Here is a 26,380-nt window from a genome sequence, read left to right as displayed (position 1 = left end):
GAGATTAAACCATTATCAGACCATATGCCTCTAATAAACTAAATGTATTTGATAAACAAATGAATATCTTCATGTTTTTTTTTCCTTTTTTGCCTGTGCTCCTTAACTTGGTCACATGAGGGCGATATGACTCCAGTTGTGGAAGATGGCACCATGAAAAATATCAAAGCATCACAGAGCTACAGAAACTTTGCATATAAACATTTATTTCCCAGTTGCATTTTTTTTGTTACACATCAAATGTCTTGTACTGAACATTTAAGGGGTAACTTTTTTTTCTGATCAGCCCTAAGAATACAATATTAAATGCCCCTTTGTTTATAAATCTGTGAGGCATAAACATCACGTGAGGTATACAACCTACATCTAGAAAGAAAATATGTTTCCAGCCAAGGGTTATATTTTAACCTCTGAAAGTGTCATAACTGGCTTCCAAGGAGAAATGCACAGCAGTCGCTCAGTTAATAATTCAGACGGTAGAAAGTGTTCCTGTGGAAAAGGCTGACGTGTCACTGTGCCACTCAGCATATAATGTGTTTATGTATGGGGGTCTGTGAATATTTAATCGGTCTACTGACTTAAAAAGTGTGTGATAAACATGCTTCATTCAAACAGGGCAAACGTGATGCACTGATGTTAAAGTCAATATAAGCGATGGATAAAACAGACTTAATTTATTTTTGCTTCCGAGGCAAATGGGTAGTCACATTTATATTGTGAACAAAAACTGCAGACAGAAATCAGTAAGGCACAGACCGTAACAATTCAACCAACGCGAAGGACGGCTTCTTTGGATGCTTGGCTTTTTACCCGATGATAAAAGCGTGCTTCATGTCAAACATCAGAGATACACTGTGGTTGAAAAGAACCCTACTTCCCACCGTAAACTTCTCAATTCCTGCATTCAAAAGTCCAGTGATAAAGCTCAGTCTTTAACTCTCTGGAAGGAGAAAAAAAAGAAAAGAAATACCCAACACACTGTATAACCTCAAGTAAAAATTGAACTGTAAGGTAGTTTTGAAGGATCGTACAACATCTGAGACCTTTGTCAAATAAACAAATAAACTATTTTACAGGCCACAGATGCTGCATCACTTACAAATATAGCTCAGTGCTCCCCATACAGCGTCAGTTTGTTCCATACAAGCACTGATGTTCATTTTTATCAATAAAAATAGAAAGAAATGCATATTTGGTGAGGCAGCCTAAACATCCTCAGACCGATGACCTTCATCTCCTTGTCAGCTTTGGAAGGAGTCCCAACACCATCATCATCACAGCCAGGTAGGTGTCGTGAATTCTCCATCAAACTCGCTACGCAAGAAGTGACACTGTGTGCCTCAGTGTCAAAGGTGTGGTCCACCTGGGCTGAGTGAGGACCATGTTCACAACCAGGTTTCAGCCAACACAAGTGAAGCTCATGTCGTCTTCACAGAGCTCAGTGGCCGTCACAGCTTTCCTGTGGAGGGAAACACAGCTGTACTGTACAAGAGATAACAGATGTTCAACTAGTCTGGTTCTAGACCTCTGAATCACTGCAAACATCTCCAGTTTCATCAGTAATTTAAATAACAATGAAAAAATTATAATTCAGTCTGAAATACAGACTTAAGTTCACCATTCAGAAACGTGCATTGAGGGAGCGTGCATGTTTTTCCGGTCAAACTAGATGCATGCAAGTAGCACATCTTCATTCAAACTACACAAAGAGAGACTGGATCTGAGTCTTGAAACTTTCATGTAGGTTTATCTAAACTTGTTCGTTACTGGTACAGATGGGTGATGAGACGGAGTCCTATAAACAGATTGAATGACTTGCTCCCAATAAGAAATTCAGTTAAAAATGTCACAAGATTGGTGCATCTATATTTGGAAGACCCCTTTAGTAATCCTTTTAAAAAAGGAACATAAAAGTGTTTTTGTTATCAGGAACACAGTTAGCTGAATGAGGTTAATAGATCATGTGGAACAGAACGTGTGTTTAAGTGTAATAGAGTTAAATGTGATGGCTAAAAGTAGTTAACCATAAAGCTGCAGGAATGGTTAGCAATTTAGTTAAATAAGTTTGCTTTTTGTTTTTCAAACCCTGACAAAGGCTTCATTCAGGAAAAAAAGTAGAATAAAGTTAATTTGCAGAATACTAAAACACTTGATTTCATGGAATATGAATCAGCTGGCTTTAGCTTTGTGTTCCTAATTATTTGCCCCAAAGAATCTGGACTTTGCACTTCTCTAGTGCGGAAAAAAACAAAACAGAGCTCAAAACTACTTGCCTAAAGCCAAACATGCAGGGCGGATTAAGACGGGAGCACATGATGCAAGTTGACCTGGGGCAAATGCACAATAACCAGTATGACACTCTCATGCATGAACATAGACCTACCCAGGCCTCCTCCCATCTTTTGAGCAGTTGCTCATGCTCTGTGAGTGCACCTCTCCACTGGTTCAAATCCCTGGATGGAATGTTCTCCTCATCTGTCAAATAATAACGTCTTTTATAGAAATAATGGCAGTGGCATTGCTGCAACCAATCCCAGGCACTCCATTACCTCTCTACACGGATTACTCACAATATATCTCACAATTTCGAGACATAAATCGGTTTTAATGCTCAAAATAAGTATAGTCAAATGTAGACACACTGGACATTCTCACAGCCATACAAGCTTCAGGTCCGGATACCTCTAATAGTGAGGTGGAGGTCCACCTCGGACATGTCATTTCCTGTGCTGGCCTCAGCGACACAGTGGTAACGGGCGTCCTTGATCAGCGGCCCCTCTTGGAGCCAGCTGCTCACTAGTACCTCCCTCTGGCCCACCGGCCGGCGGTACTCCATTATGGGGGTGTCCAGGCTGTGTCCATTTATTAGCCAGTGAATGTGGACATCACTGGGACCTGAGGGACAGATTAGGACTTCATGTTGATTCCCCGCCCCCGAATGGTCGAGACAGTGTCACGCCACACAGACTGTACGCGATAGGGAATACTTGCCTTTTGGTCGGTTCGTTTGTGTCGGTCAAGTTTAGTCTGACTGGATATATATGTTTACATGCAGTGTGAAAGTTTGCCTGATCTCAGCACTCCTATTCAGTGCATATTGAACAGGTTCAGTCACTAATGAAGCCAGATGTCCTGAGCTGGAAGTAGCTTACACAGAATTCATATTTGATTTCATCACCGATATATATATATATATATATATATATATATATATTTTTTTTTTTTCAGTATATGCAACAGAATTCTAATCTTTTGGCCCCTTATCGTCAGCAATGAGACCACATTTATTTATTAAAAAAAGATGACTGAGGTCAAAAATGTAAGAAAACAAGCCAGTGTTGAAAACATTTGACAAGATTTATTTAGCCTCCCTACCAAGAGAAATAGTCCCAAATAGTCCCCTAAATTTATGTACATCTTCAAATGGTATTTTTCCATATATACAACTATATTTACACTTGTTTACAGGCACAAAAATGATCCAGATAAAGTATTGAGATGTAAGACATTTGAGTCTACAATAACACCCTGGATTTAAAAAAAAAAAAAAGGATCTATTCTAAAATTGTACAGGTTTCACGTCTGGTGTTACATAATACTATAAATAAAACTGTACCTTTCATTCACATAGAATTAAGAATTGTCAGACAACCAGATCACTGAAGTTGACAGTTCAATATTGAAACTTGTCATTTTCAACATTCACTAAGGCATCTCACCAGACACCTAAAATGGAGATGAACAGTTCTCCACTACGCCTTGAAGCAAAGGACAGGCTTGTTATCAACAGATCCAGAAACACACACACACACACCTGGTTAGTTTATGTTTGGAAAATGGTAACATGCAACATGCAGAAAGAGAAGAGAAAGAGTGAAAAAGGGGGGAGGGTTAAAAAGGTGAGAGGAATGGATTTCCGGTTCGGGAGGTGTGAACCGAGTCAGTGTCACACACACCACTCACCCAACGCCAGGCAGAAGAGCAGGAAGGCCTCCTGGGCGTGAACCCCCCAGGCTTGGTCCTTCAGCAGGGGAGGCAACAGTCTCACCTCTGCCTCCCGGGCCTCCACAATGTGGGGCTTGGTGGAGGAAGAGGTGGAAGAAGAGGAAGAAGAGGAGGAGGAGGAAGGGAAGGCAGAGGGAGTGCTACTTCCAGAGGAGGACAGGGAAGATGAAGTGTCGACGGGAGAGGAGACTGTGAGGGAGGGAGTGATGGGAAAAGAGAGAGTATTGAGGAAAACAGGAAATCTAAACAAGGCGTGACATGCAACACAGACAAGAGGGAGACTAATGGGCTGGGATTTAAAAAAAAAAACAATAACAAATTTGTAATAAATAAAATTAAAAATGAGGACGATCACAACTACTTACACAATAGACAAAATGATGTTACCACAGACACGACTCATCTTAAATAATTCTCTAAGAATGTTCTAAAACTTAATTAAAAATAAGAATAAAAAAATATTTTTTTGTATAAACTGGGCTGATGTTTGCTATCGTCAAGCATCACGTCATATAGAACATATTTATGTCATTAACAGACCACGAGGGAAAGTGACTAGTAGAGGTTAATACAAAAGGAGCATCAGAGTTGTATCCGTGTAGGAATGTCGACTTCACAGGGAGGAAATAAAATAAAATAAAATACAGAGAAACTCAACATTGTCACTCAAAGACAACGAGACAGTGGTTTGATTTTTTTAAGCATTGTTCTATCATGCAAGTCGTCGACTTGTTTTTTTTTCTCTCTTTCTCCGACATTCAAACCCGACATTGCCACTTTACTGGGTGAGATAAAGAGCCACGTACCATGTGAAGCAGACGGCAACACCGTACAAAGCTAGGCTAACGGTAGGCTATAAACGTGCTGAGAAAATCTTCCCTGAGAAATCACCGTAATGTCGAAGCGTTGACCCAAGTCCATTAGCCTACATGTTGCTCCGAAAAAAAAAAAAGATGCAAAAGCTTCAAGAGACTATTTTCCCCCCAGGCTGTACACAAAAAAAAAAAAAACATGACTCCAATTTGGAAAACATCAAAGTAACTTACCAATTTGGTAAACAATGTTTCCAATTTGGAATTTAAGAAATAGCTTTTCTTGCTGGACTAAGCTGAGAGGGTGCAGCTTCTGTGAATACAGTTTTTGCTTTATCGTCATAAACCCTAGACCAGACAGGAGTTAAATCTCAAAGTGGGACGCCTGACGCCTTGTGATGATTAAACTTCATGTGATGCTGTACACTGAACATGCTTTCATATAGAGGAAAGCACTTAGACTTGTGAGTCGTGGAAAGATGCAGCAAGAGTGTGACCCCCTCCCCCTCCTCCCTCCCTATCAATAGTCTCTGTGCTGAGAGAAACAAAAGCAGAGCAGAGGCTTCTGGCTAGCAGTAAGGTTCATCTGCATCTGCGAACTGGATGGGCTGAGATTCACAGTCCACATCGAAGGGTTTCTCCTGGGACGGGCTGTCGTTTCCACAAGTCTGAGACGGGATCTGACCGTTGCCGCACTCGGGCTCGGTCTCATACCCGGTGTCGCGGAGCGCCCGGATGTTTTGAGTGGTCTGGCTGCCGTTCTGCGTCGGTTGCTCCGTCATGTTGATTTTGTCGGTCGCAGATGATTCCATCAGACCCGCCTCGCAGGCCCGATACTCGGGCTGATGGGCGCTCTTGTGAGTGCCCAACAGGGCGGCTCGCAGCCGCAGGCAGGGTGCCGGAAGATACTGCATGTAGCAGTTGTACGCCAGCGCGGCCAGAAAGAGGAGGAAAAACAGGAGGAAGAGGAAGAGGAGGGCGGTGCTGTTGTTGCGCTGCAAATACTCAGCCGCTGGGTCCCGGCTGTCTGGGCGCGGAGCGTTGGAGCTCGCGGGAAGAAGCTGCTTGGGCTGGAACTTGATTGTGCTGCTGGGCGGCAGGGTTAGTGATGAGTCAGTTTGGGGCGGGGAGGTGAGGTGGACTGTGGCTGTGAAGCTGGGAGGGGCAAGGGCCGACGTTAGTAGGGCTCTCTCTGTCTTACCATTACCTTCAGCTGAGTGCGAGCTCGACGTCTCCTGGCTGCCGAGGGTGGTGGCAACGTGGCCTGCCTGGTGTGGAGCTCTGGGCGGGAGATCCAGAGTGAGGACGTACCCGGCCAGGAGGCGGCTGAAGTTCTTCCCAGCAGCCGGGGCCCATTCCACTGACCAGCACTCGTAGTGACCTTGATCCTCTGGAGCCACGCTGTAAATGAGGAGGCTGTTCTCGCCTATGAGGTGGAAGCGAGAGGCCTCGGTGAGGGCAGAGCCGTTGGATTTCCACATCACCTGGGCTAGGTTGGAGTGTCCCAGGCACGGCAGCTCAGCAGAGCTGCCTGGTTTCACGGTCACACGTCGGTAGTCCTTCAGAGACAGACTTGATGCTGAGAGGCAAAACAAAGAGAAAGCAATGACTTTTGGGCCCAGTGAGAGTTTTAGTGTTTAACGTGCAATAGAGGACAATCCAGTGTCCATGTTATAAAGCTTCTTTGTTAGGTCGTATGTGAGCATGTTGCACCCTACCTGACGGACACTTGTCTGCGTCACCGTTCAGGCTCTGGATTAGCTTCCTGAAAAAACAAACAAGCGTTATTTTCATCTAAAAATATTTAGACTGAGACAGTAAAGCTGGTCAAACTGGATGGAGTATCAGTTCAGATGTCTCTCGTTGGTGGTTTTGCTTTCGTCATCCAGTGTTGTAATGCGTGAGCGGAGTACCGGTATGTAGAGAATAAAAAGGATTACCTGAGCCTTTGGCTGGGAGCATCAAAGATAATGACACAGGCAGCAGTGTGAGGGTCCCAGGCACAGTACGGGTCTCGGGCCAGGATGCAGTCATCGCAGGACAGATACCGGCCACAGAAGGCTGTGGGGGACTGGACCACACCGGAGTCTGAACCAGCGTACAGGGACCGTGTCTGTGGAAGCACAAGGTTGTTCACATTGATATGCCAAAGAAAGAGTGCACAACAAAAGGAATACGCTTATAGATCGATTAGAATTTTACTGTTATTAACTCTACTACTTTCACAAGGTCACAAATATGAACTCAAAACTACACAAACGTCTAAAAATCACTTAAAAAATAAATATATAATAGCAAAGTGGCCTGGAACGGTTTTCGTATTGCACCACATAAAGACACACTGCCCGTCGGTGCTATGCGTTTCTGTTTTTTCTAATTTCCTAATTCTTGTCCCGCAGCGGTCTCTTTGTACGGTTCGTCACTGACCTCCGGCGACAGCAGCAGGTTCTTGATGGACTCAGAGTTCTTCAGGAGCTGGATCTCCTCCACAATGTGCACTTCTCCTTCATACACCACCGACTTGTGCAGGACTCCCTTATCTAAAGATGAGAATGGTAAAAAGCTAATTATTCAGCCGAGGCAGGAGCCAGAAATGAGCCTCTTTAAAACAAACTATTAGAATACAGGAAGTACTGAATGAGTCAGCTAACTGGTATCAGCTTTATTCAGATTGTTCAGTTTCCTTCCCTTGTTTGTTTTACCATACTATTCTCCAGCTATGCTCAGCGGTTACTGGTGTTGTAAACGGAACCATTACTTCAGGTGTTGCGCTGAAGGCAGCCTGTTGCAATTGTGATTAAATGTAATCTCTATTGTGTTTGAATATTTACAATATTCTTACATATTGTCTATTTCTCAGTGACTCGGATCAGCATCAGGGTCTAATGAACTTGAAAAGCACAGCCTCGTTTATAACAGTTTTTAAATTCAAATGTGTATAAATAACTGATGTGTTCTTACCTGTTCCGGTGAAGATGACGTCATAAATGTTCCTATCGAGCGCGCGCACCCTCTCCACAACTATCTGAGTGTAGTTGACGTCTTTGGTGATGAGGCGAGGCCCGTTGCCGATGGGTAGGACGGGGTCCTCCAGCAGGGGGTGGTCCTTCACAAACTGGAGGGTCTTGTCTGGCAGGTGGAGGGAGCTGCTGACGTTCTGCCGTCGCATCAGGTTGTTAATACACTGGCGGAGGAAAAAACGCAGACAGGAGACTTTAAATGATTTATTCTTGTAAAGTAAATTCACATCCGTCTGTCTACTAAAAAAAGACTAAGACAAGACATTCATTTTCTTTTACTTCTGTATTCTAAATACTTAATAAAGCATTTCCTGGCCCTGGACTTCATATAATTTGCACAAGCATTCACACCAAACTGAGCTCAGTCTTAACTATTGGAGCAGTGAGAAAGGTACTTACTGCTCCAGGACGTGGAGAAGGAGTGATGCCGTTGTACCGGACCCACTTGGTGTGGGACTGCTCCACTGTGGCCTTCTGCATGTACTTGCCCTTGGAGAAGACGTCTTCCACAGCTGTCATGTTGTAAGCGCACACTGCTGACAAGCCCACATTACCCCTGGGGGACAGGGATGATGATGGAGTCGGGAGAGAAGTGGGGGGGGGGGGGGGGGGGGGGGGGAATAAGTGAATTTAAGGACCTGCCTGATAATGAAACACAGTCCTTGTCTGACCCCAACCGATCCCCCCTTCTCAAGATCTTCAAAGCACTGACCACTGGGAGGTGAAGACCCCGTAGATGACGGTGTCTCTCCAGTCGGCCCCCTTCAGGATGAAGACATCATGTACTACGTTGAAAACAAAGTTGAGCTCAGGCATGGAGCACACCAGCTTGGCTTTCAGGAAGGACGTCCATTTCTTCTGCAGGGTGCGCTGCCCCCCGAGGTCACCCTGTGGGAGACACGTTTATCAGTGTGTGGGGAGAGGCAGAGGACAGAGACTGAGGGGAAGGGGAATGAGGAGGAGGGAGGAGGAATGGCAGGCGTAAGATTGGCTTAATTTCCACTGGGAATGGGGGAATTTTCAAAATTGTATTTTTGCTTAAGCCACCTCCAGATATTATCATTCGTGAAAAGCAATAAGTGCTAGGAGCGCTTGGCAGACATATTTTGTTCAGCCAATGTTGTTTTTTGGGTAATATCTATATTTATGGTTAATATTCTCCTAAAAATTATGCTAGATTTGAACATCAGTTCACAAAGCTCTTTGTAGCAAAGATGCAAATAAAACATCAATATTCCGATAGTATCATAACTATTTGTATGAATTTAAGATTAGTAGTGCATTAGCAAAACAGGTTTACATAACATTTCTATTTTTTGTCTTACCATCATTTAAATTGATTAAATCAATCAATTTTGGCTGGCCACCTGTATGTGCATGACCTAATAAATACCTTACTAACTGACTAACTTGATTTGTACCATGACATGAGCTCAGGTGAGAGATTCAAGATAATGGAAAGAAGGCTGTAGAAGGAGAACGACATGCAAACACAGACAGCAGGTGGATACGGTGCTGAAGAGGGACGCTGCTGGTATGTGCAGATGGTACACGACGTGTACTGACCTTACAGACGCGCGCCACCCTGGGGATGAGCAGCTTGCCAAAGAATTCGTACTCCACCGACACCTCGGTGAAGAAGTAGTAGATTTTATCGTCTTCGCCGTCTACTTTGTTTCCGCCTTCACTGATCACGTCGGCAAAAACGAAACTGGGCTCTGCGAGGAAAGCAGAGAGAGAGAAAGGTATTAGCAAAAGGGAGCGTAGGAAGGACAATAAATATGCATCTGTCACACTGAAATAAGAGCTGTACACTACTTAATCTGACACCTTATTTTACATGAGCTACTAAATTAAATTACTGGAGTTCCAAAGGTTGAAAGATATTAAGTTTATAAGCTTCAATTATTGATACGATATGAACGAAAGTTAAACTGGAGAATTTGACTCCTGAAACTGATGCGTCGCGATGATGAGGGAAAGTCCACTTGCGGTTGTACAGCGTTGTTACAGAGTGGAGTATCTTTTACTTCATGAACAATTTAATTTTGGCCTGATATCAAGTTACTCACAGAATTCACATTAATAAGCGGTCAATTGGTATTATGATCGGTTTTTATTTGAGCCAATATACCCTGAACAGCACAGATACCGATCAATCTCTACCGTCTCTCTCATCCATTACTTTATTGACATTAACTCAAGATGTTCGCTCATCACATATCGTCCCTACTCACCATTGAGCCATGATGTGGAGTACTCCGTCCTCAGCTGGGACTGGGATGGAGAGTATCTGGAAATAATGGGTTCACTGCCTAAGAAGTTATAAGACGTCCCTGAATACAGTTCTCCATCTGACAGAAAAGCGGAGAATAAAACAAAAACAGCAATTTATTTTCCAGCAAACCCAAAATAACAGATTATTGGGGATTACTGACAACCTGACAACCAACAGAGCTCTTTGTGAAATGACAAAAAAAACTGGGCCCCAACTCACCAACCATGACGGTAGTAAAGCTTTGCGACGGGTCAAAGGAGCACTTTCCCCGGCCATCTTCGGGTCGACCGTCCAACGAAAAGTCAGCGAGGTTCTGAAAGAGGAGTTCACGGTCAAATTTGAGTCGACGCCGATGATTGGAGAGCCCCGGCACATGTTTATTTTTGCAGTGTGACGTTTCCAGTTGAGGAGGGATTGAGCATCGACCTACCAAGTAGTCACACTGAGGTTGGAATGCGTGCGTGCCGCAGACGTACAGCCGCTCATCGTCTACGACTTGGAGCACTCTAATGTAGTTAAGACAATCTCTCTGGAAAGCAACCGATGAGCAAATCAGAACACACTTGTTTATTGTATTGACAATAGAAAGAGTGATTCTGACACCATTAAGAAAAAACAACACCAACATAAATTATAATTATTTTTGAACGAACCTCCTTTGATTTTCCTTTTTGCGTGCACATCACCATGGGGTTTTCCGCAACTGTCCATTGAACCTTAAAATGATAATTTTTTTTAAGAAAATGATTACTCAAATTGAACATGTTTTTTCCTTCCTGTTAGAAATCTCATTTGTATTTTTTGGTACCTTGTTGTTTTTGACCGTCACATTCTTCTTGCTGAGCTCAAAGATGGCCTCCCTGGCTCCCACATACAGCGCGTCTCTCTTCTCACTCAGCAACAACGTGGAGTAGTTGAAGATCTCAGGCTCCGAAAACTCCATCAGATCTAAATCTGAGCACAGAACCATTGGATCACATTACTTTAGCGTCCCAAAAACTCTTTCTTATTAACATTTGTATTCAGTAGTATTGAGAATTTAATTTAAAGCTGCCATGATTAATATCTCTACATTAACATTGGACCATGTGACTATTTTTAGTGGGAGGAGTCACTTGTAGTGACAAACCCACAGATAATTATCACCAAACTCTCCAGTTCCTCCTCAGCTCTACAGAGCAGTTTAATGGCTTCCAGCTCATCGTTTTGGTTTTAACAGAGCGGATGCTATCTGCTCAACGCCAAACGGCAGACAGACAGAGTTAGCGACAAAACGGAGCTAAAAAGGAGAGTGAATGTTGGATTTACATTAATAAGGTGGACAGAAACACGGCTCAAAATTGCTGGCTGTTTAAACATATGCCATTTCGCTAACAAGTTCATCGTAACAACTTTAGAAAACGATAATACGTCAGTACAATGTTAACAGCTTGTTTAAGCTGCCCCCAAGTGGCCAAAAAAAACCCCAAACATTTAATGCAGGTTCAAGTTACACCTTAAATTCATCAGGAGTAAACGGGTAAATATCAACAGTTCAACAAAAGGTAACGGATGTAATCTGAGATAAAGATACTAAAACACAAGTTTCATTACTGTAGAGGCTGTGAACCCTCACACGGAGATGTTTGCCTCTCTTAGAGTGAGTGTCGTGAATGATGAACCCAGTGGAGCGCTCGTGTCTGGCTGGCTCTGGCTGTGCCAGGTGCAAGTGGGTTCGGGTTGCAGGTGCCTGGACGTAAACACCACAACGAGGAAAGCAAATAGCCTCACTGACTGACTGAAACACTGACTGTACCACAGTGAGCGGAGACACTTTGTAAATGGAGGCATGCAAACAGAACGTCCGCCGGACGCCTGAACGCTCTAAATTGAGAGCTGTGGTGAGACTGAGGTTCGTCTGAGATACATTTAAGAAAACAGGTGTCCCCCCAGACTATATGGTGAACCTTGAGTGGAAAGAGTTTTGATAAATCACAAAGATCTCGGCTCTCCATGCATTGCTAGTGGAGCAACTTAAGTTCGTGTTGGCGTCTCGCGTTTCTTGTTTTAAGATCGCGTAAGCTCATAAATATCAACTCAGTCTAACAAGTTCGACTTCCCAAATTGAGTGCCCGTAGACTCTGTGACTCAAGCAAGGTTTAAATTTAAATCAGCACAGAGGTTTCAAGAGAACATTTACCAGAAGTGATTTACATTTACTGTAAAGAGGACACAGAACAAAACCTCTAATTAGAACTCGTTTATCGTATTATACTATTATATGTTAGTTGGTTAAAATCAATTGATTAGAGAAGCAAATAAATAACACATGGCAATTCAAAGTAGCAGAGATTAGTTATCCAAACGGCAACCTTTATTTCTTTCAATTGCATAACACTTTATGTTTAATTACTCAGAAATATTACATTTTCTTTATTTATATATAATGTATATATAATGGCATCAAATCTCACCTTGGTGTCTCCAGGAGGATCGAGGCACAGCGTGCGGTCCATGGGTGGAGACCTCTAGGAGCAGCCCCAGAAACACTCCCAGCACGCCGAATCCCATATTGGACTCTGATAACTTCGGAACTGTGAAGTTTCCTCTGCAAGACAAAAAGTAAAAGCAATACACTAAAACCGTGTGCTCAAAAAGTGAATATTCTACAGGGACGTAGAAATGACTGCGTTCCTCACAGGCTGATATCTTATCATGCAGCACACGCGCTAAAAAGGGGGAAGGCATCAAATCCACTTCCCTCATACTGAAAGCTGGCGGGACTGATTCATCCTCTTTTGTGTCGCTTAGTAGGTTAGTAAAGCCAACACACGCACTACAAACTGCACAATATATATATATTAAAAAAACACCCCTACAATAAAATGTGTGGAATTTATGTTTTTACATTTCAAGTATTCTTTTACATAAATGACAGTCAGTTAAATATCTTTGGGTTTTGGACTGCAAAATTGTGATGGCCACTGTTCATTGATGAATCAATTAATTGAGATAATAATCTGCAGATTAATCAACAATGACAATTGATAGCAGTTTAGGAATGTTATGAAATGTCAATAAACCCAGTGTGCCTTTTTATTCTTTATTTAATGTGCTTTATTCATATGGTGTACACAGTAGTCAGCTGCAAAAGTCACCTACTAATCAGAAACTAATGCTAATCATGTCCGTTCTCTCTTTCACACCACAAAAAAAGGAAGTTCATAAACAACTCTGACAAGTGCAATTTTGATACTTTCCTGCCAGTGGAATTATTAAAGCTTTTTAGTGAATGACTGGTTGCGTTTGGATCTCGGAAACATTTCAGAAATGCAAAACAGCAAAGCAGGAAGACGGATGGAGGAGAAGTTCCATCTGGATGAAGAATCAGAGAGGGGGCAGTGAGGAGGAGAGAGAGGGAGGGCTGCAGCACGTGATGAGGTCCTGAACCAACTCGACTTACAGTGGCAGAATGTTTAAACTCTATTAACAGTGCCGTTTATGTTGTGTGCGTGTTATAACCACTGTATGACACTTCAGTTGATGTTGGCATGTGAGTTAAGCAACAACTTAATACCTTAAGGCTTAAGAAAATCCCCTCTAGAAAACGTATTATTCTCCGGCGCACTATTGTTTAAGCACAGTAATAGGTGTATCCGTTTGCCTCGGGTGATGATGACGACAATGGGGATGACGACAACATTCCTGGCTTCCATCAGGCTCTTATCAGATGCAGGTGTCGTTTTCTATTTATCCAATTTGTGCAGCTGTGTGATCGTTCTGTCTTTTAACAGCTCTGTCCCGGTGCATCCACTCACGATGCGCCTGATAAGGACTCCATCAGGCTGCTCTGTGCCTTTTCTATAAGTCCATCATTTATCCAGCCCCACCTCAGGAGGTTGATGCTTCATATATTCAATAAAACCTTAAAAAAAAGTCACTGCAGATGCTTCAAGTAAAATCAATAAAGTATTCCTTAACACTGAGAAGTGATATAATAAATAGTTAACGGTACTTTTGGTCACAAATGGCCTCAATAAATCTCAACATTGCATAAAATAAAAAACAATGTCACAGTTCTCACAATAACATAGGACAGGTACATGGTTTTATCTTGACATGGTTGGATCTCAAATATAGAAGATTCAGTTATTACAACTAATAACATTTTTGTGCTTTCAGCCACTTGTTTTTGTCTAAAATGGTTTATACATCCTCTGGTTGACCAAACCGCATTTCAAGTGGCCTGTTTTAGGTCAGCAGAAAAGCTGTGGGGGGGTGGAGAGAGAGCTCATGCTTTAAAGCTTAAGTTAAATATCAACATAAATCTCTAAATCTGTTCTCAATCCTGCTTGTAATACATGCAAGGTTGGCCAAATATACTGCGAGGCAGGGCACATGCAAAATAATCTTAAAGGTCAATTTTCATGATGGTCAAGCAAATTCATTCTGACACGGACGGAAGAGCGATTACTCTTGTCAATATTATCAACACGGAAATGGTATTAACTCAGAAAGTGATTAACTGACAAAATTCAATTGTAAGATTCAAGTGCTTCCTGTCTCCTGATCCAATCATGCGAGTGTGGGGCGTGTTCGGCACAACTGCAGCTCTGACTTTTCTCTCGTTAAACACAGATGAAGTTGGCTTTTACGTTAATGGAGAGGACGCTGAAGGCCAGTGTTGGTGTAATAGACAGAAGGCAGCTGGCTCCGGCTGGCGATAGCACGCAGTCCTCTGAGGAAGTAAAGCGATCTGGCACAAAGCAGGTCATTCTGGTTTTGCTAAAGTATCCGCTGCACACCTCCGAAAAAATGGGTGGGCCGGTCACATGGGGATAAAAGGTTATCGGATGTCTTGTAAGACGAGGACTGAGATAACAAAACTTTTCTCTCACAGTCTCATGTGGCAGTAATATGGATTGAATTAGCATTCAAGCTACTGAAAAGAATGGCGTCGACTTAAAAGTTGGCTGAAAGAAGGAGTAGGGAATGAAAACGAGGGGAATGTAAAGCGTGTTTTACTGCTTTATTAGGTCATTTATTCTCATTTTAAATTGACCAACTAAAATGACAGAACAAATTATTCGGCAATAAGACAAATAAATCATTGTCAACCACATTTTAACTGACCTAGTAGCACCAATGTGGCTCATCAGGCTCAAATATAGGTTAGTAATCAGTTACACAGCCGAGGGGGCGATATATCATGTGGCGATCAATGAGGGTCACCACAGCGAGAGAGAAGAGAACGATAATTGATTATTGATGTGGTTGTAAATAAGAATAAATTGCCCCAGAGCTATGACCCTCATAGCATTGGGATTGTTTTGGGGGGGTTTTTTGTGAGGGTTTCCACAGACTAAATCTGGGTAAGGTGGAATTCCATCCCAGCTTCAGCCCGAGCCATGGACTCCACTCTGCTAAAGAGGGGGTCAAACACACAAGGACCTATTGTTTGCTGAAGATGAGGGTAGCCTCCACTCCAATCCACTCCAACCCCCTCCATCACATCCACATCATCACTGCAGAGTCGGCAACAATGAACAGAGAGAGAGAGAAAGAAAGAGAGAGAAAGGAGGGAGGACAGAGGACGAAGTACAGAAGAAAGGCATCACTTCTCCCTCTCATCTTCTTCTTTTACAGTCTTGCCAACGTAAATGCCAGGACGGCTTAGCCCCGAGCCAAGCCAGTGTTTCCAAAAGGTCGCACAAGCCCATGAGGAAGCGTCCCGTAAAGATGATCCATAAACTGTCCGACGGCGGCAGAAGAAACCGTTAAACAGAGACGGGGAGAAAGAAAGGGAGTGACGTAGTCACAGTGTGAACGGCTGAGATAACAATTCTAAATCCACGGTTAAAAAAAAAATCCCAGACAAATAAAACTTCATCTCTCTTCTCAGCCTCTAGTTTTTTGGCTCGTTTTCCTCGGAACACGCTGCGCAAATAAAAGCCTCAAACTAGACTCGTCCCTCCGTGTGTGAACTCCTGACGCCCTCTATCAATCTCACCACTCTGAACCCCGTTAGGGGCAAACTTAAAAAAAGCTTTGGAGAGTCAGTGCTACAGTAGCAGAAAGAGCAAACTGGCAGCTACCCGATGCTGCTGGGAGATTTAGAGGAGTGGCCACACTGGCCAGGGATATTTAAGACTGTTACCATGCTGGCAGGTCTCTTTGAGCCCTTTGTGTTCCCCGCTCAGCTCCTTTGGCTGAGCAGGGAGGTTGACACCTGCTTGGGGCCTTGGGGTTCCCAGCACTGTGTCGTTAACTGGGCATAGACATTGGCCGGCTGCCCACTGAGGACAGAGGACACAGAGTGTGTGTGTGTGTGTGTGTGTGTGTGGGGGGGGGGGGGGGGGGGGGTCTGCCTATCTGTTCACAAGACCTGTGAATGTGTTAGTGAGTATGAAAGTGAGAGGAACCTAAATGCTCGGAAAGTGATTTTATGTCTTTATGCACCACAATCAAATCAACAGGAGTGTGCAACCAATTCATTCTGATTGAAGCCGGTCACGATAATAAATCAATGCATAACCAGATTTAACCGCTGCGCGGGGGGTTCGCTGCTGTACACTTCTTGATTAACGTTTTTCCCCTTCAGCACACACTGTTAGCTAATCAAGCACAACCAAACTGACTGCTGAATTACCAAGGCAGGCCACTAGAGCTACACTCTTCACTAATCAGTCATTTCAGTATAAAAAAAAAAAAAAAAGGAATAAAAAAGGTCGGTGTGCACTTTTTGTTCAAGGCAGAGCAATGTGCTTGTGAAGGACAACAAGATAAGAGCTACAGAGTGGCTTCTTCACGGCAAATAATCTTTGTTTAAAGATCAACAGGTGTACCAGACGTATCTTTAACCCACTTCCCTCTGCTGGGAAGTGGTGTTTTCACTTCCCCTCTGCTGCGAAGTGTTTTTTTTGTAGATAAAACTTTAAGTCAAATTTAGATGCAGCACAAATAGTCAACAGACTACAACGAGAATTACGGTAAAGACGGAACAAGGACATATCAAGGAGGAAGACAAGCTGACAGGTTACATTTCCCCTCCCTGTCCATAACCGTCAATGAGGAAGCACTGGTGTAAAACAAGCAACTTGACTTTCTGGAAAGTTCTGAAAATGTATACCAACAATCAGTACAAGTCTCATTAACACTCACTTCTAGAAACTGGTCGGTAGAAGCAGTTGCAGCAGCGCTGGTTGCTCTACTCCTGTTTGTTTCCTTTTACGTTCCCACCTGATGTCATTGATAGCAGAGCATCATAGGATGTCACAACGATATTGAATTTCATGAAGATCGTCACGTCGTTGCCGATCCGTAGCTAAAGCTTAAGACAAAGTAGTGCACCGATGTGCGCTTTCTAACAAATGTAACTATATTCTGCTTTTCTAGCAAAGCCATCTGCACTTCTCTCACAACCCTCGCTCACTAACAACGTAGAAACAGTGACAGCGCGGAATAACCTCATATTCAGTTATGAAGTACTGCGGACCTTCCCACCGAATATAATCGAAGCTTGATACGGCCCATATTTATGCATTTAGTGATGCAGAACCTATGCCTTTAACTCCAGTTAAGAAGTTGACAATAAATCTGTCTCTGGGCCTCGGCTGAGTCGACGGACTGGCTTCAATCAAATGAATGGAGGGTTCAAGTCGGTCTGAAGACGAATTAAAAGTCCTTTGATTTTGTTGATGGTCATCAGTTAAAATACTAAAAAGAGAAATGGCGAGGGGGATAGTTAAAGTGGACTGAAGCTGTATCAACTAAACCATCCTTGTCTGAATTCCCTGATGAAATGTGACTTGCACCACTTAGCATCTCATTTCCAAAGCAGAGAGAGCCGAGAAGAAGCTCCACATCCTGTGAGCAGAGAGTATGGTGAGGATGCAGAGTGCGATGGAGGGTGATGTGAAGGAGTCGGACATTCAGCCCCTGCCAACAGCTCCAAACCCCTCGCTGGCTCCATTTTCCATGTACTCATCGTCGGCATCAATGCACAGAGATGCTCTTCTTCCTTTTGCCGCAGCGAGCCAAGAGGCTGCGACTCATTTTGTTTTCTCCGTCTGCTGCTATAATACTGATGTGCCGAGGGACTCGCAAACAAACTGTGTAATGGGAAATGTGCTTGAAGTAGTTCATTTTGTGGAAAGAACATCTCTTCTGGCAGTTCAATATGACATTAAAAGTTGCTGCGTCGCACTTCCATGTTAAGTCTAGAATTGTTGTCAACTCAGCATCAAGAAGGAGGAATTCATCTTTTCTACAGCTGCTTCTTCGACAGTAGACCAACCAATACATATCAATGAGGGTAGACGAAATAACAGAAACACCTCTATGTACAATACAATTCAACAGCACTACAAACATCCTCAAAAGTCATACAGTTGAATTTGTTTTACAGTATCTAAGCATGCCTAATAAACAGAGTGCACGCACCACATTTTAATAGTTGTCTGACTTTATCAACAGGACTATCCAGAATGATCAATTAGCTGTCGATGGATTTTGGTGCGGAATTTTAATCAATATTTATTATATTCATTGTTTATTGAAGTGATACTTGAGGTTTTTAACTTTTTGGTTTTATTAATTCAGACTTAGATTTTAATTAAGCCTTAGACTGACTTTGTAGTAACATTCTGTTAAAACAATTAGTCAAATGATGGAAATTAATTGCACCTTTTTTGCTAATTGATCAATAGTTAAAGCAATCTTTAAAGCAAAATCTCGCAGGTTACAGCTTCTCAAAAGTTTTCTTCACCTTCTTTGATAATAATCTGAATATCTTTGCACTGTTTGTTGTCAGACATAAGACAATTTAAAACGTCACTATGGGCTTAGTGAACTTGTGAAAGGTAATTCAACTCCCATGTGCTGACATTCTATCGACCAAATGATTAATCGATTGAGAATATACTCTGTTGTAGTTGTAGCTCTACAATTAAATAGAAATGCCTCCAGCCTCACCAACTTACCTTTAAGTACAATGCATATTTGCAGCTATGACATTTAGGTAAATGATTAGAGTATGGTCTGTCAGTCATCGTATGCCTCATCTTTCTTTACATATGAAGATGTATTTCAGTGTCTCGAAGCGTTGGTGCTTCTCTCTCCAACAGCACTAAGACCTGCTGTTAGATTCTCCGGGGGTTTGTGGGTTATTTGGAGCCGGGCCTGGATCAGAAGAGTGAGTGAGCAGGAGAGCCTTCACTTGAAATAAAATACTGGAGCCGCAGAGGATGACACACTGATGGAGACAGATGTCTGCTCCAATGTCATGTGCAGATTAATGGAGTTTGGCTATAGATGTGGCAGAGACTGGCACAAGCTCACACGTGTACGCCATAATGACAACTGCGGGCATCAAATCCCTCTTATAAGACCAGACAGGGTCCGAGAGCCCATCTTAAAATACTGCCAGCTGCATCCGAGTTTAGGGTTTCCCCACAGACTGATGAAATGTTTTTGACATCTCCAGTAATGAAAGTCGTGGCTTTGTAGTCGCTCAGCATGGGCTGAGCTACTGGTATTACAAATCCAGCTGACTATTACAAGTCCATCGCATAACCAAGGTCAGGTTTTGTGCAGCATCCTATTGCACTCCTATGTCGTTGTCGACGGTTAAAAAAAGATCAAAATGAAAAAAGCAGAACTTGATGTTGATATTTTGTATTCAACACATTCTTCTTCCTTGTTAAATCTTGGGGCCTACATCACCCACAATGCAACTCAAGCACAGACAGTTAAGCTAGTAGCAGCTAATGAAGCTGCTAGCCTCAAGCAGTGATGAAGAGCGGGCTACAGAACTCTGGTAGCCTCATATAACCCCAAGTCTTCAGTCCCAACCGACTCCTATGCCAAGTGACATCAAATTAACCAATTTATCAGACTCGATGCAGCTACCAGTCGAGCCACAAAAGGCTTTACACAACCACGATGTGTAAATGTGCGGAGGTCCCCGTACTTTTAATTATTTTCACCAATTGTCTGGATAAAGCAACACCCAACTGTTCAACCTGCAGCTGTGGTCCTCGTCCAAACCATGTGGAATTGACTGAAGAGAGACATCAGCCTTCGGTTGGGAAGTGCAAAGCCACCGTGTCGAAGCCACATCATGTTAACGTAGAGCCATCTGAAAGCCAGGGAACAGCTGAGTGACCCGCACCGCACAGCTGACTGTTGCAGCAGTCAACGTGCGTTATCCGCGGTGAGCTCGCTGGATGACAGATGGGAGGCCAGATCAAGGATTAACAGCATTATTCATGAATTGACGTCTACATTTAAGGCTGAAAGATGACAAGGAGCACATGATGCTCATTTCTGGTGCAGGCTGGACACAGAAAACCACTTCTGGTTGGGTTGCAATGAAGTAGTAGAAGTTAAAATGATCCATTAATGAAAACCCAAATGTCTAAACTGAGGAAAAGAGCTTGTGTGAAGGCAACACTATATGGGGGATGTTAAATGGAAACCCTCCTATATAATTAGTAGTTGTTGGGCCCTTGCTGAGCTAGCATGTCAACCTAAAGTGGCCACAGCAAAGGCAAATGAGGGGTCAGGTCCAGTAAAGGGTATATTTAGTCGGCCGATGGCAAGCTTTTTAAAAACAACACGCCCTTTCCCCGAGCCACGTGGTTCTGAAAAACGTCCCTATAAACATACAGGCGAGTGAGCTAACTAGAGGAACAAGGGTTGCTGTGTGGTGTTCCCCGTTCAAGTACCCAATGTGCCTCTGCAGTCCAACATGAAAACATAATCACCATACACTTTTTTCTTTTAATTACAAGGAGAAAACAGTGAAGGAGGTTTTACTATTGACATCTGCATTGGCAAAAAAATAAATGAACGCAAGTTTTGAGGCTCACCTAGAAATATAAGCACTTTATTTAAAGCCAATTAAGTCATTACTCCTGTAGAAAAAAGCCCTTTTCCACTGTCAATATAAGAATGTTTGTTGTACAAAATGACAATATTACTAATAATGCACTCATTGCCGTAAATGAAAAAAAAAAAAGACATCTTCCAAAACTAAGCTGTGGGAAAACTTTTTTTATCACCTGTCTTGGGGTAAATACTGGTGCAGTATGTATCTTGGGGTCACATGGAAGCCACGGCTTTCAGTAAAGTCATGAAACTTTCACTTGATGTAGTTTCCTTGAGGCAACTGTGATGCCAGCGAGGCCTTGGGGCGTATAATGTGGGACTATTTTAGGAAGCTGCGAAAGCCCAGCTGAAGGTCTTGTGGTCCCCAGCTGAAGGCCTTGCGGTGACAAGTTGGTGAATGGTAGTCACATTGGTGGTATTTTTTTTTTTTTTTAAACAGCAATAATAACTAAGGGCAGGTGACTTCAGCTCCCAGAGTGGAATAGAACTCGAGGTCTGGGCTTTGAATCGACTGATGTGGAATATAATTATCTGAATACGATTGCCTTTAGCTACATTGCAAACATTTTACAGATTTTTTGGTGCACTGGTGAAAGAATACGATGAGATAAATGACGAAACAAAAACAGTCTTATAAATGACAGTTACTAGGCTTTCCCACCAGGCACAGGGCATTTGAAGGGGCTGTAAACATCAGTGTAAAAGACAAACTGCTATATTTTCCTCCTCTTCTTTCTGCCTTTAAGGAGGACCCCTTTCTCTTCTGCTTTTCTCTCAGCAGGCACCGATTTCATGGTGGTAATTTTGGCCCGGCGGAGACAAAAACCTCCTTTGGAGTGCTGTGTGAAAACTCATCCCATCACCCACAGGCTGCCACAGCACTAACAGTGTGTCCTCCTGAACTTGGCATACCAGGAGATAAAACACTAATTTCACTGTTTCCTTCGCAGCACAGGGAACGCATGAACACAAAGCCAGGCTTGAAAATTCAAAACACTTGTCACGCTGTTTTTCTCGTGATCTGGCGGGCAGATTTAGGGCACACTTCCGTCCTCGTCGGAATTAAAATAATTGCAGGCATTTAGGAAAATGAGGTCGCTTAAAATTCAAGCAGCTGAATAAGCAAAATATCTTGAACGAATATAAATAAATCATAGAAATAATATAAGAAAATAATGCAGCACTTATGAAAGTGCTGGTCCCTTGAAGACAAGTGTTGGTGAGTTAAGTTAACGTTGCTAAACTAAGCTAAATTAATGTTTCTCTAACGTGGAATCTTTGCTCCATAAGTCACTCTTGAACGAGGCTTTTTGCAACATAATCAATAACATAGTAAGCTTCAGATATCCTACTTGGTATTGGAAGTAATGGAACGTCAGAAATCACAACATTAGACAACTTTTTAAACCATTACTTTCACTATGAGTTTGTTTTTAAACTACCCTACAAGCCCCCTTCACGCAGCTTCAGCATTTGGAGAAAGCTTGACAGGCCAGACGTGCCTAGTTACGGTTTCCAAGCTATGATTGGACAATCACTGTTTGGGGGGGGTTTTTAGCAAACAGTCAAATGCAGAGCAAAGCTGGAGGTCCAACAAGCCACTGGAAGCAGGCAGCTGCGTGTATGTGCACCATGAACATCATAGATAGACACAACATAGAACACCGGTTTGCTTCCAAGCAGATAAAAACACAAGAATCACAACTTAAAAAAGGAGAAAAACAAATCACACGACGAGGGCAAATGACAAAATGATTGGAGAAAAAGGGGAAAAGTATCATTGGAAGGGTTTGTTTTTTTCACACAAGCACCAAAGCCAAGCGGAATCAAATCAAAAGGTGGATTGCCCAGGTGTGGTCATGCAGGGGGAGCAAAGCCCTGAGGTAGGTACAGGGGGAGGGGTTTGGAGAAGCATGCAGCATTCGTGTTGAAGCATGTTGGCCCGTGAGAGGCTCAGTGTCGGGTCTGCACAGCAAAAAAGGAAGGGGGGGGAGGGGGGAGAGGAGTAGAGTTTCTGACCTGTGGCTCCTTACAAGATGCGACGCTCTTCCTCTGGAGAGAATTATAAAATCCTCAAGCTAGGGAGGGAGAAGACAGAAAGATCAGACAAGATAGTTGTGTAGAGTGTGTGTGCGCCTACAAGAGGGAGGAAGCATTTTGTGTGTGTATGTGTGTGGTTAGTTGTCTAGACCATGGTTAGACAGATATGATGAATTAATGAACATGTACAATAAAATTGACATGAAATAACCTTCACCACCGCATAAAAGGGCTATCACCCATTTGCCCAAACACACACACACACACACACACAAGTGAGGCAGATACTTCTGTGAAGGACAAAACAATTATATAGTGACTCAAATATCTACAGCCTGCGATATCATATGATGTCGGTCAGGGTACTGTGCTACATTTTTTACAACCAAGGACAAATAAATGTTGAGCAGCCAAATGACAAACATTATCTTGTGCTAATACCATCAGGGGAACCTGAGGCTTGTGACCGCTATATTCATTTCCTCTCGCACGTTTTGGTTTTCCACTGCTGAAGACTGGCTGTTTGCTGCGAACCTCACACCATTTTTCGGTCCGTCTGGGATTTATAACCAGATGTAAATAGACTGAAAGCCCCCCCTCCCTTCAACACTGTTGAATCTGCTCTATGCGGGCTAATCCCATGAGAGGTCAGCCACGGCCAAGCCTTAAAACGGCACAACTTTTACTCCGAGAGCAAGTTGCACGATTTATAAGATTATCAATTTGATAGTGGAATGCAGAGAATCGCTGCATTATGCATTGGCTGATATTTGAAAGTTATTTTAGTTTAACTTTAATACATTGGGAGCTTCAACTGTTTTCATACCTTTCTCTTTTCCCATTGCAGATGGGATCCAACCACTTGTCAGTAAAACCACTCTCTTTAATCCCCTAAAACCTTACTTTAAAAAAAAGTCTGAGGATTGCATTATTATTTTCTCAATTTAATCGGTTTGCTATCATGTATGAAAAATACATTTTAAATCCTCAAATTTGAGAAACAAGAACCAGCAAGTGTTCGACATTTTTGCTTACATATGAAAATACAATTACGACTAATCTGTACTTTTGTTGCAGATCCAAAAATCCGGACGATGGCACTAGATATCATCAAAGTTGTTACAATTCATCTAATCATGTCTGTACCACATGTTACTATCCATGTTGAGATATTTCACTGAATAAGTGAAAACTTTCATATGTTGGTGTTGCAAAATTAAATGTGACTGAGCGTCTGACACTATGAACACTAGAGCCAAACGACTACCATAATAAAAACATCCTTAGGCATCATCGATTTAAAGTCCAACACTCAAAAAAACAGCTAATCTGCTAAGATTTAGAAAAGAGGTTTCAGGGCCTTTAGAATTTTGTACAGCATCAGCACTGGAGTTGTGCATCACTAATGAATCAAGACGAGAACGAGGACTTTAGGGAATAATCTGCATCAGCAGTAACAGAACAGTCAGCTGGAAAATTCTTTTGTTTCTTTTTTTTTTTTCAGTGCATGAAAACAAGATTTCATAAGTCAAAAGGGAAGGAAAGCAGAAATCTTCTTATTGCCATCGTGACAGATGGTCGGACCTCCATTCACAACACTTTCCAGTCTGTTCCCTTAGACTGCTTCCCTGAGCAAAATGAAAACCTTTACAACGAGGCTGAATACATTCTCCCTGCACAAGTAGACAAGCTTTATTCCCACAGTCCACTACAATCCAACTGTGCTTGAGTGGAAAACATGGGCTTACATGTTTGCTTTGCCTTGACTTAGTTTCTGGTACTTTAACAGGGACGAATTAGCTCTACATCCTAAAAAAAAAACTCCTTTAAAATGTATCTTTAAATAAATAAAGAGGAACAAAATTCAGTAATAAATAACCCAAAGTAACAGACTGTAGCTGTCACAATTAATGTCGTTGGCAAAGCAGCAAACACTGTCCCGGAACAAGAAGACAAATCTTCCAGGCAATTGAATTCAGGTCACCCAAATCAACCCAAATATGCAGATTCATTAGCATTTGCCCGGTGGGGTAAGCTACTGTAATGCAGACCCCCCACCACCCCGGCTCTACTGTATAAAAGAATAATCAGATTATGTTAAGCAGAGATGATGCACACCAGACTACAAGCATGGGCAGTTAACTCACAAATGATCAAATCTAGACAAGACCTCTGACCACAGTATCCTGTAATGAGTTGGATGCGGTGGGGAATATTTATCCGTATTAGAATTGCTTATTACATTTTATCAGTTTCCCAAAGCCAAAGAGGATGCTTATTCCTGGAGATCAAGGTCAAGAGCCATGCTTGATAGTTGCAGTGCAAACCATCTTCCTCCAAACGTTCCCATCCTCCTATCACTTCCTCACACAAAGAAAAAAAAACATGTATGCAAGCAAGCACAAATACACGACGGACCGAGTCCCTGCCTCTCGCCCTCCTCTGACAGCGTCAATGGACCACTGGGAGAAGATGACAGTTGCGTAAGATTGATGAGCTGTAGGCCAAAGGGTGCATCCCCCTCGACATCCTTAGGAAGCACTTTGACTCGGCTTCTCTCGGCTTCCACAAAACCCTGTGACAAGCTGATGCAGACTTCTACAATGCACCCACGAATCCCAATGACACCGGTGACACCACGCCTTCACATGTCTCAATTCAAGACGTCCTGAGTGGGTGTCGAGCCCGGTTGCGAACCCGGCCTCGCCCCCCTAAACCACGCCCTTGGTGACCCAGCGGTCTGGAGAGGGCACGGAGAGGAAGTGGAGATGTCACAGGTCTGGATTTTTGTAATTGATGAGTGGACTTGAATGAGAACCGGGCAAAGCTGGTCTTTTGAAGACTCTTCAAGCCAGAGCAAATGTATTAATAGGCCCTACTTCAGTAACCCAGCCTATGGTAAACATACTGACAGGATGGGCTATTGAGCTTGCTCCAGGGTGACACCGGATTATTCCCCCCGAGTTGATAAAAAGATCCCAACTCTGCCACCAGCATACTAACATCTTTACAATGACAGTGCTAACATGCCGATGTTTTGTATAATGTTTACCATGTTGATCATCTTAGTTAATGCTAGCTAGTTTATGTTAGCATGCTAACCTTTGTGTATTAGCGCTGAAATGAAAGTACCAAATTTCATGGCAATCCAGCCAATTGTTGTCCAGACAAAGTCAGGGGGATCACCAACGTAAGTAGATTTGTCCTCTAGGGACCATGAACGTCTGTCCCACATTTTGTGGCAATCCATGTCATTGAGATATTTCAGTCTGGACCAAAAGAGGTGGACGGAGTAACTGTTGCATGGTGAGGCAGTTCAGAGCAAAGACCATTACAAATAAAACAACTTTTGCATC

At 42.8% G+C, this 26,380-nt stretch overlaps 1 protein-coding gene across 2 annotated transcripts in view; it reads right to left on the bottom strand.

Annotated features, from left to right (window-relative positions):
• Positions 1–268: 268 nt before the first annotated feature.
• sema4d (sema domain, immunoglobulin domain (Ig), transmembrane domain (TM) and short cytoplasmic domain, (semaphorin) 4D) overlaps positions 269–26,380 on the bottom strand; it is a gene marked incomplete at its 3' end in the record, with an annotated part of 37,652 nt that continues 11,540 nt past the window's right edge. Inside the window, exons 3-21 of one of the 2 annotated variants that reach the window (XM_079179570.1) lie at positions 23,004–23,062; positions 12,569–12,702; positions 10,924–11,069; positions 10,769–10,831; positions 10,546–10,644; positions 10,335–10,428; positions 10,075–10,191; positions 9,404–9,555; positions 8,550–8,725; positions 8,237–8,393; positions 7,779–8,001; positions 7,245–7,357; positions 6,758–6,930; positions 6,536–6,582; positions 6,025–6,396; positions 3,964–4,194; positions 2,683–2,895; positions 2,384–2,475; positions 269–1,459 (exon numbers count right to left, since the gene is read on the bottom strand). In XM_079179570.1, the coding sequence (XP_079035696.1) occupies positions 1,439–1,459; positions 2,384–2,475; positions 2,683–2,895; positions 3,964–4,194; positions 6,025–6,396; positions 6,536–6,582; positions 6,758–6,930; positions 7,245–7,357; positions 7,779–8,001; positions 8,237–8,393; positions 8,550–8,725; positions 9,404–9,555; positions 10,075–10,191; positions 10,335–10,428; positions 10,546–10,644; positions 10,769–10,831; positions 10,924–11,069; positions 12,569–12,665 (2,586 nt within the window). In that variant the 5' untranslated portion in view covers positions 12,666–12,702; positions 23,004–23,062. Of the gene's footprint in view, positions 1,460–2,383; positions 2,476–2,682; positions 2,896–3,963; positions 4,195–5,386; positions 6,397–6,535; positions 6,583–6,757; positions 6,931–7,244; positions 7,358–7,778; positions 8,002–8,236; positions 8,394–8,549; positions 8,726–9,403; positions 9,556–10,074; positions 10,192–10,334; positions 10,429–10,545; positions 10,645–10,768; positions 10,832–10,923; positions 11,070–12,568; positions 12,703–23,003; positions 23,063–26,380 lie in introns of those variants that run through there. The other variant, XM_079179571.1, reaches the window with a different exon arrangement.

This window comes from Pholis gunnellus (assembly GCF_910591455.1).
Source record: "Pholis gunnellus genome assembly, chromosome: 18".
In the NCBI taxonomy this organism is placed as follows: domain Eukaryota; kingdom Metazoa; phylum Chordata; class Actinopteri; order Perciformes; family Pholidae; genus Pholis; species Pholis gunnellus.
The sequence above is the reverse complement of the archived record's forward strand: the minus strand, read 5'-3'. Positions and strand labels throughout refer to the sequence as shown.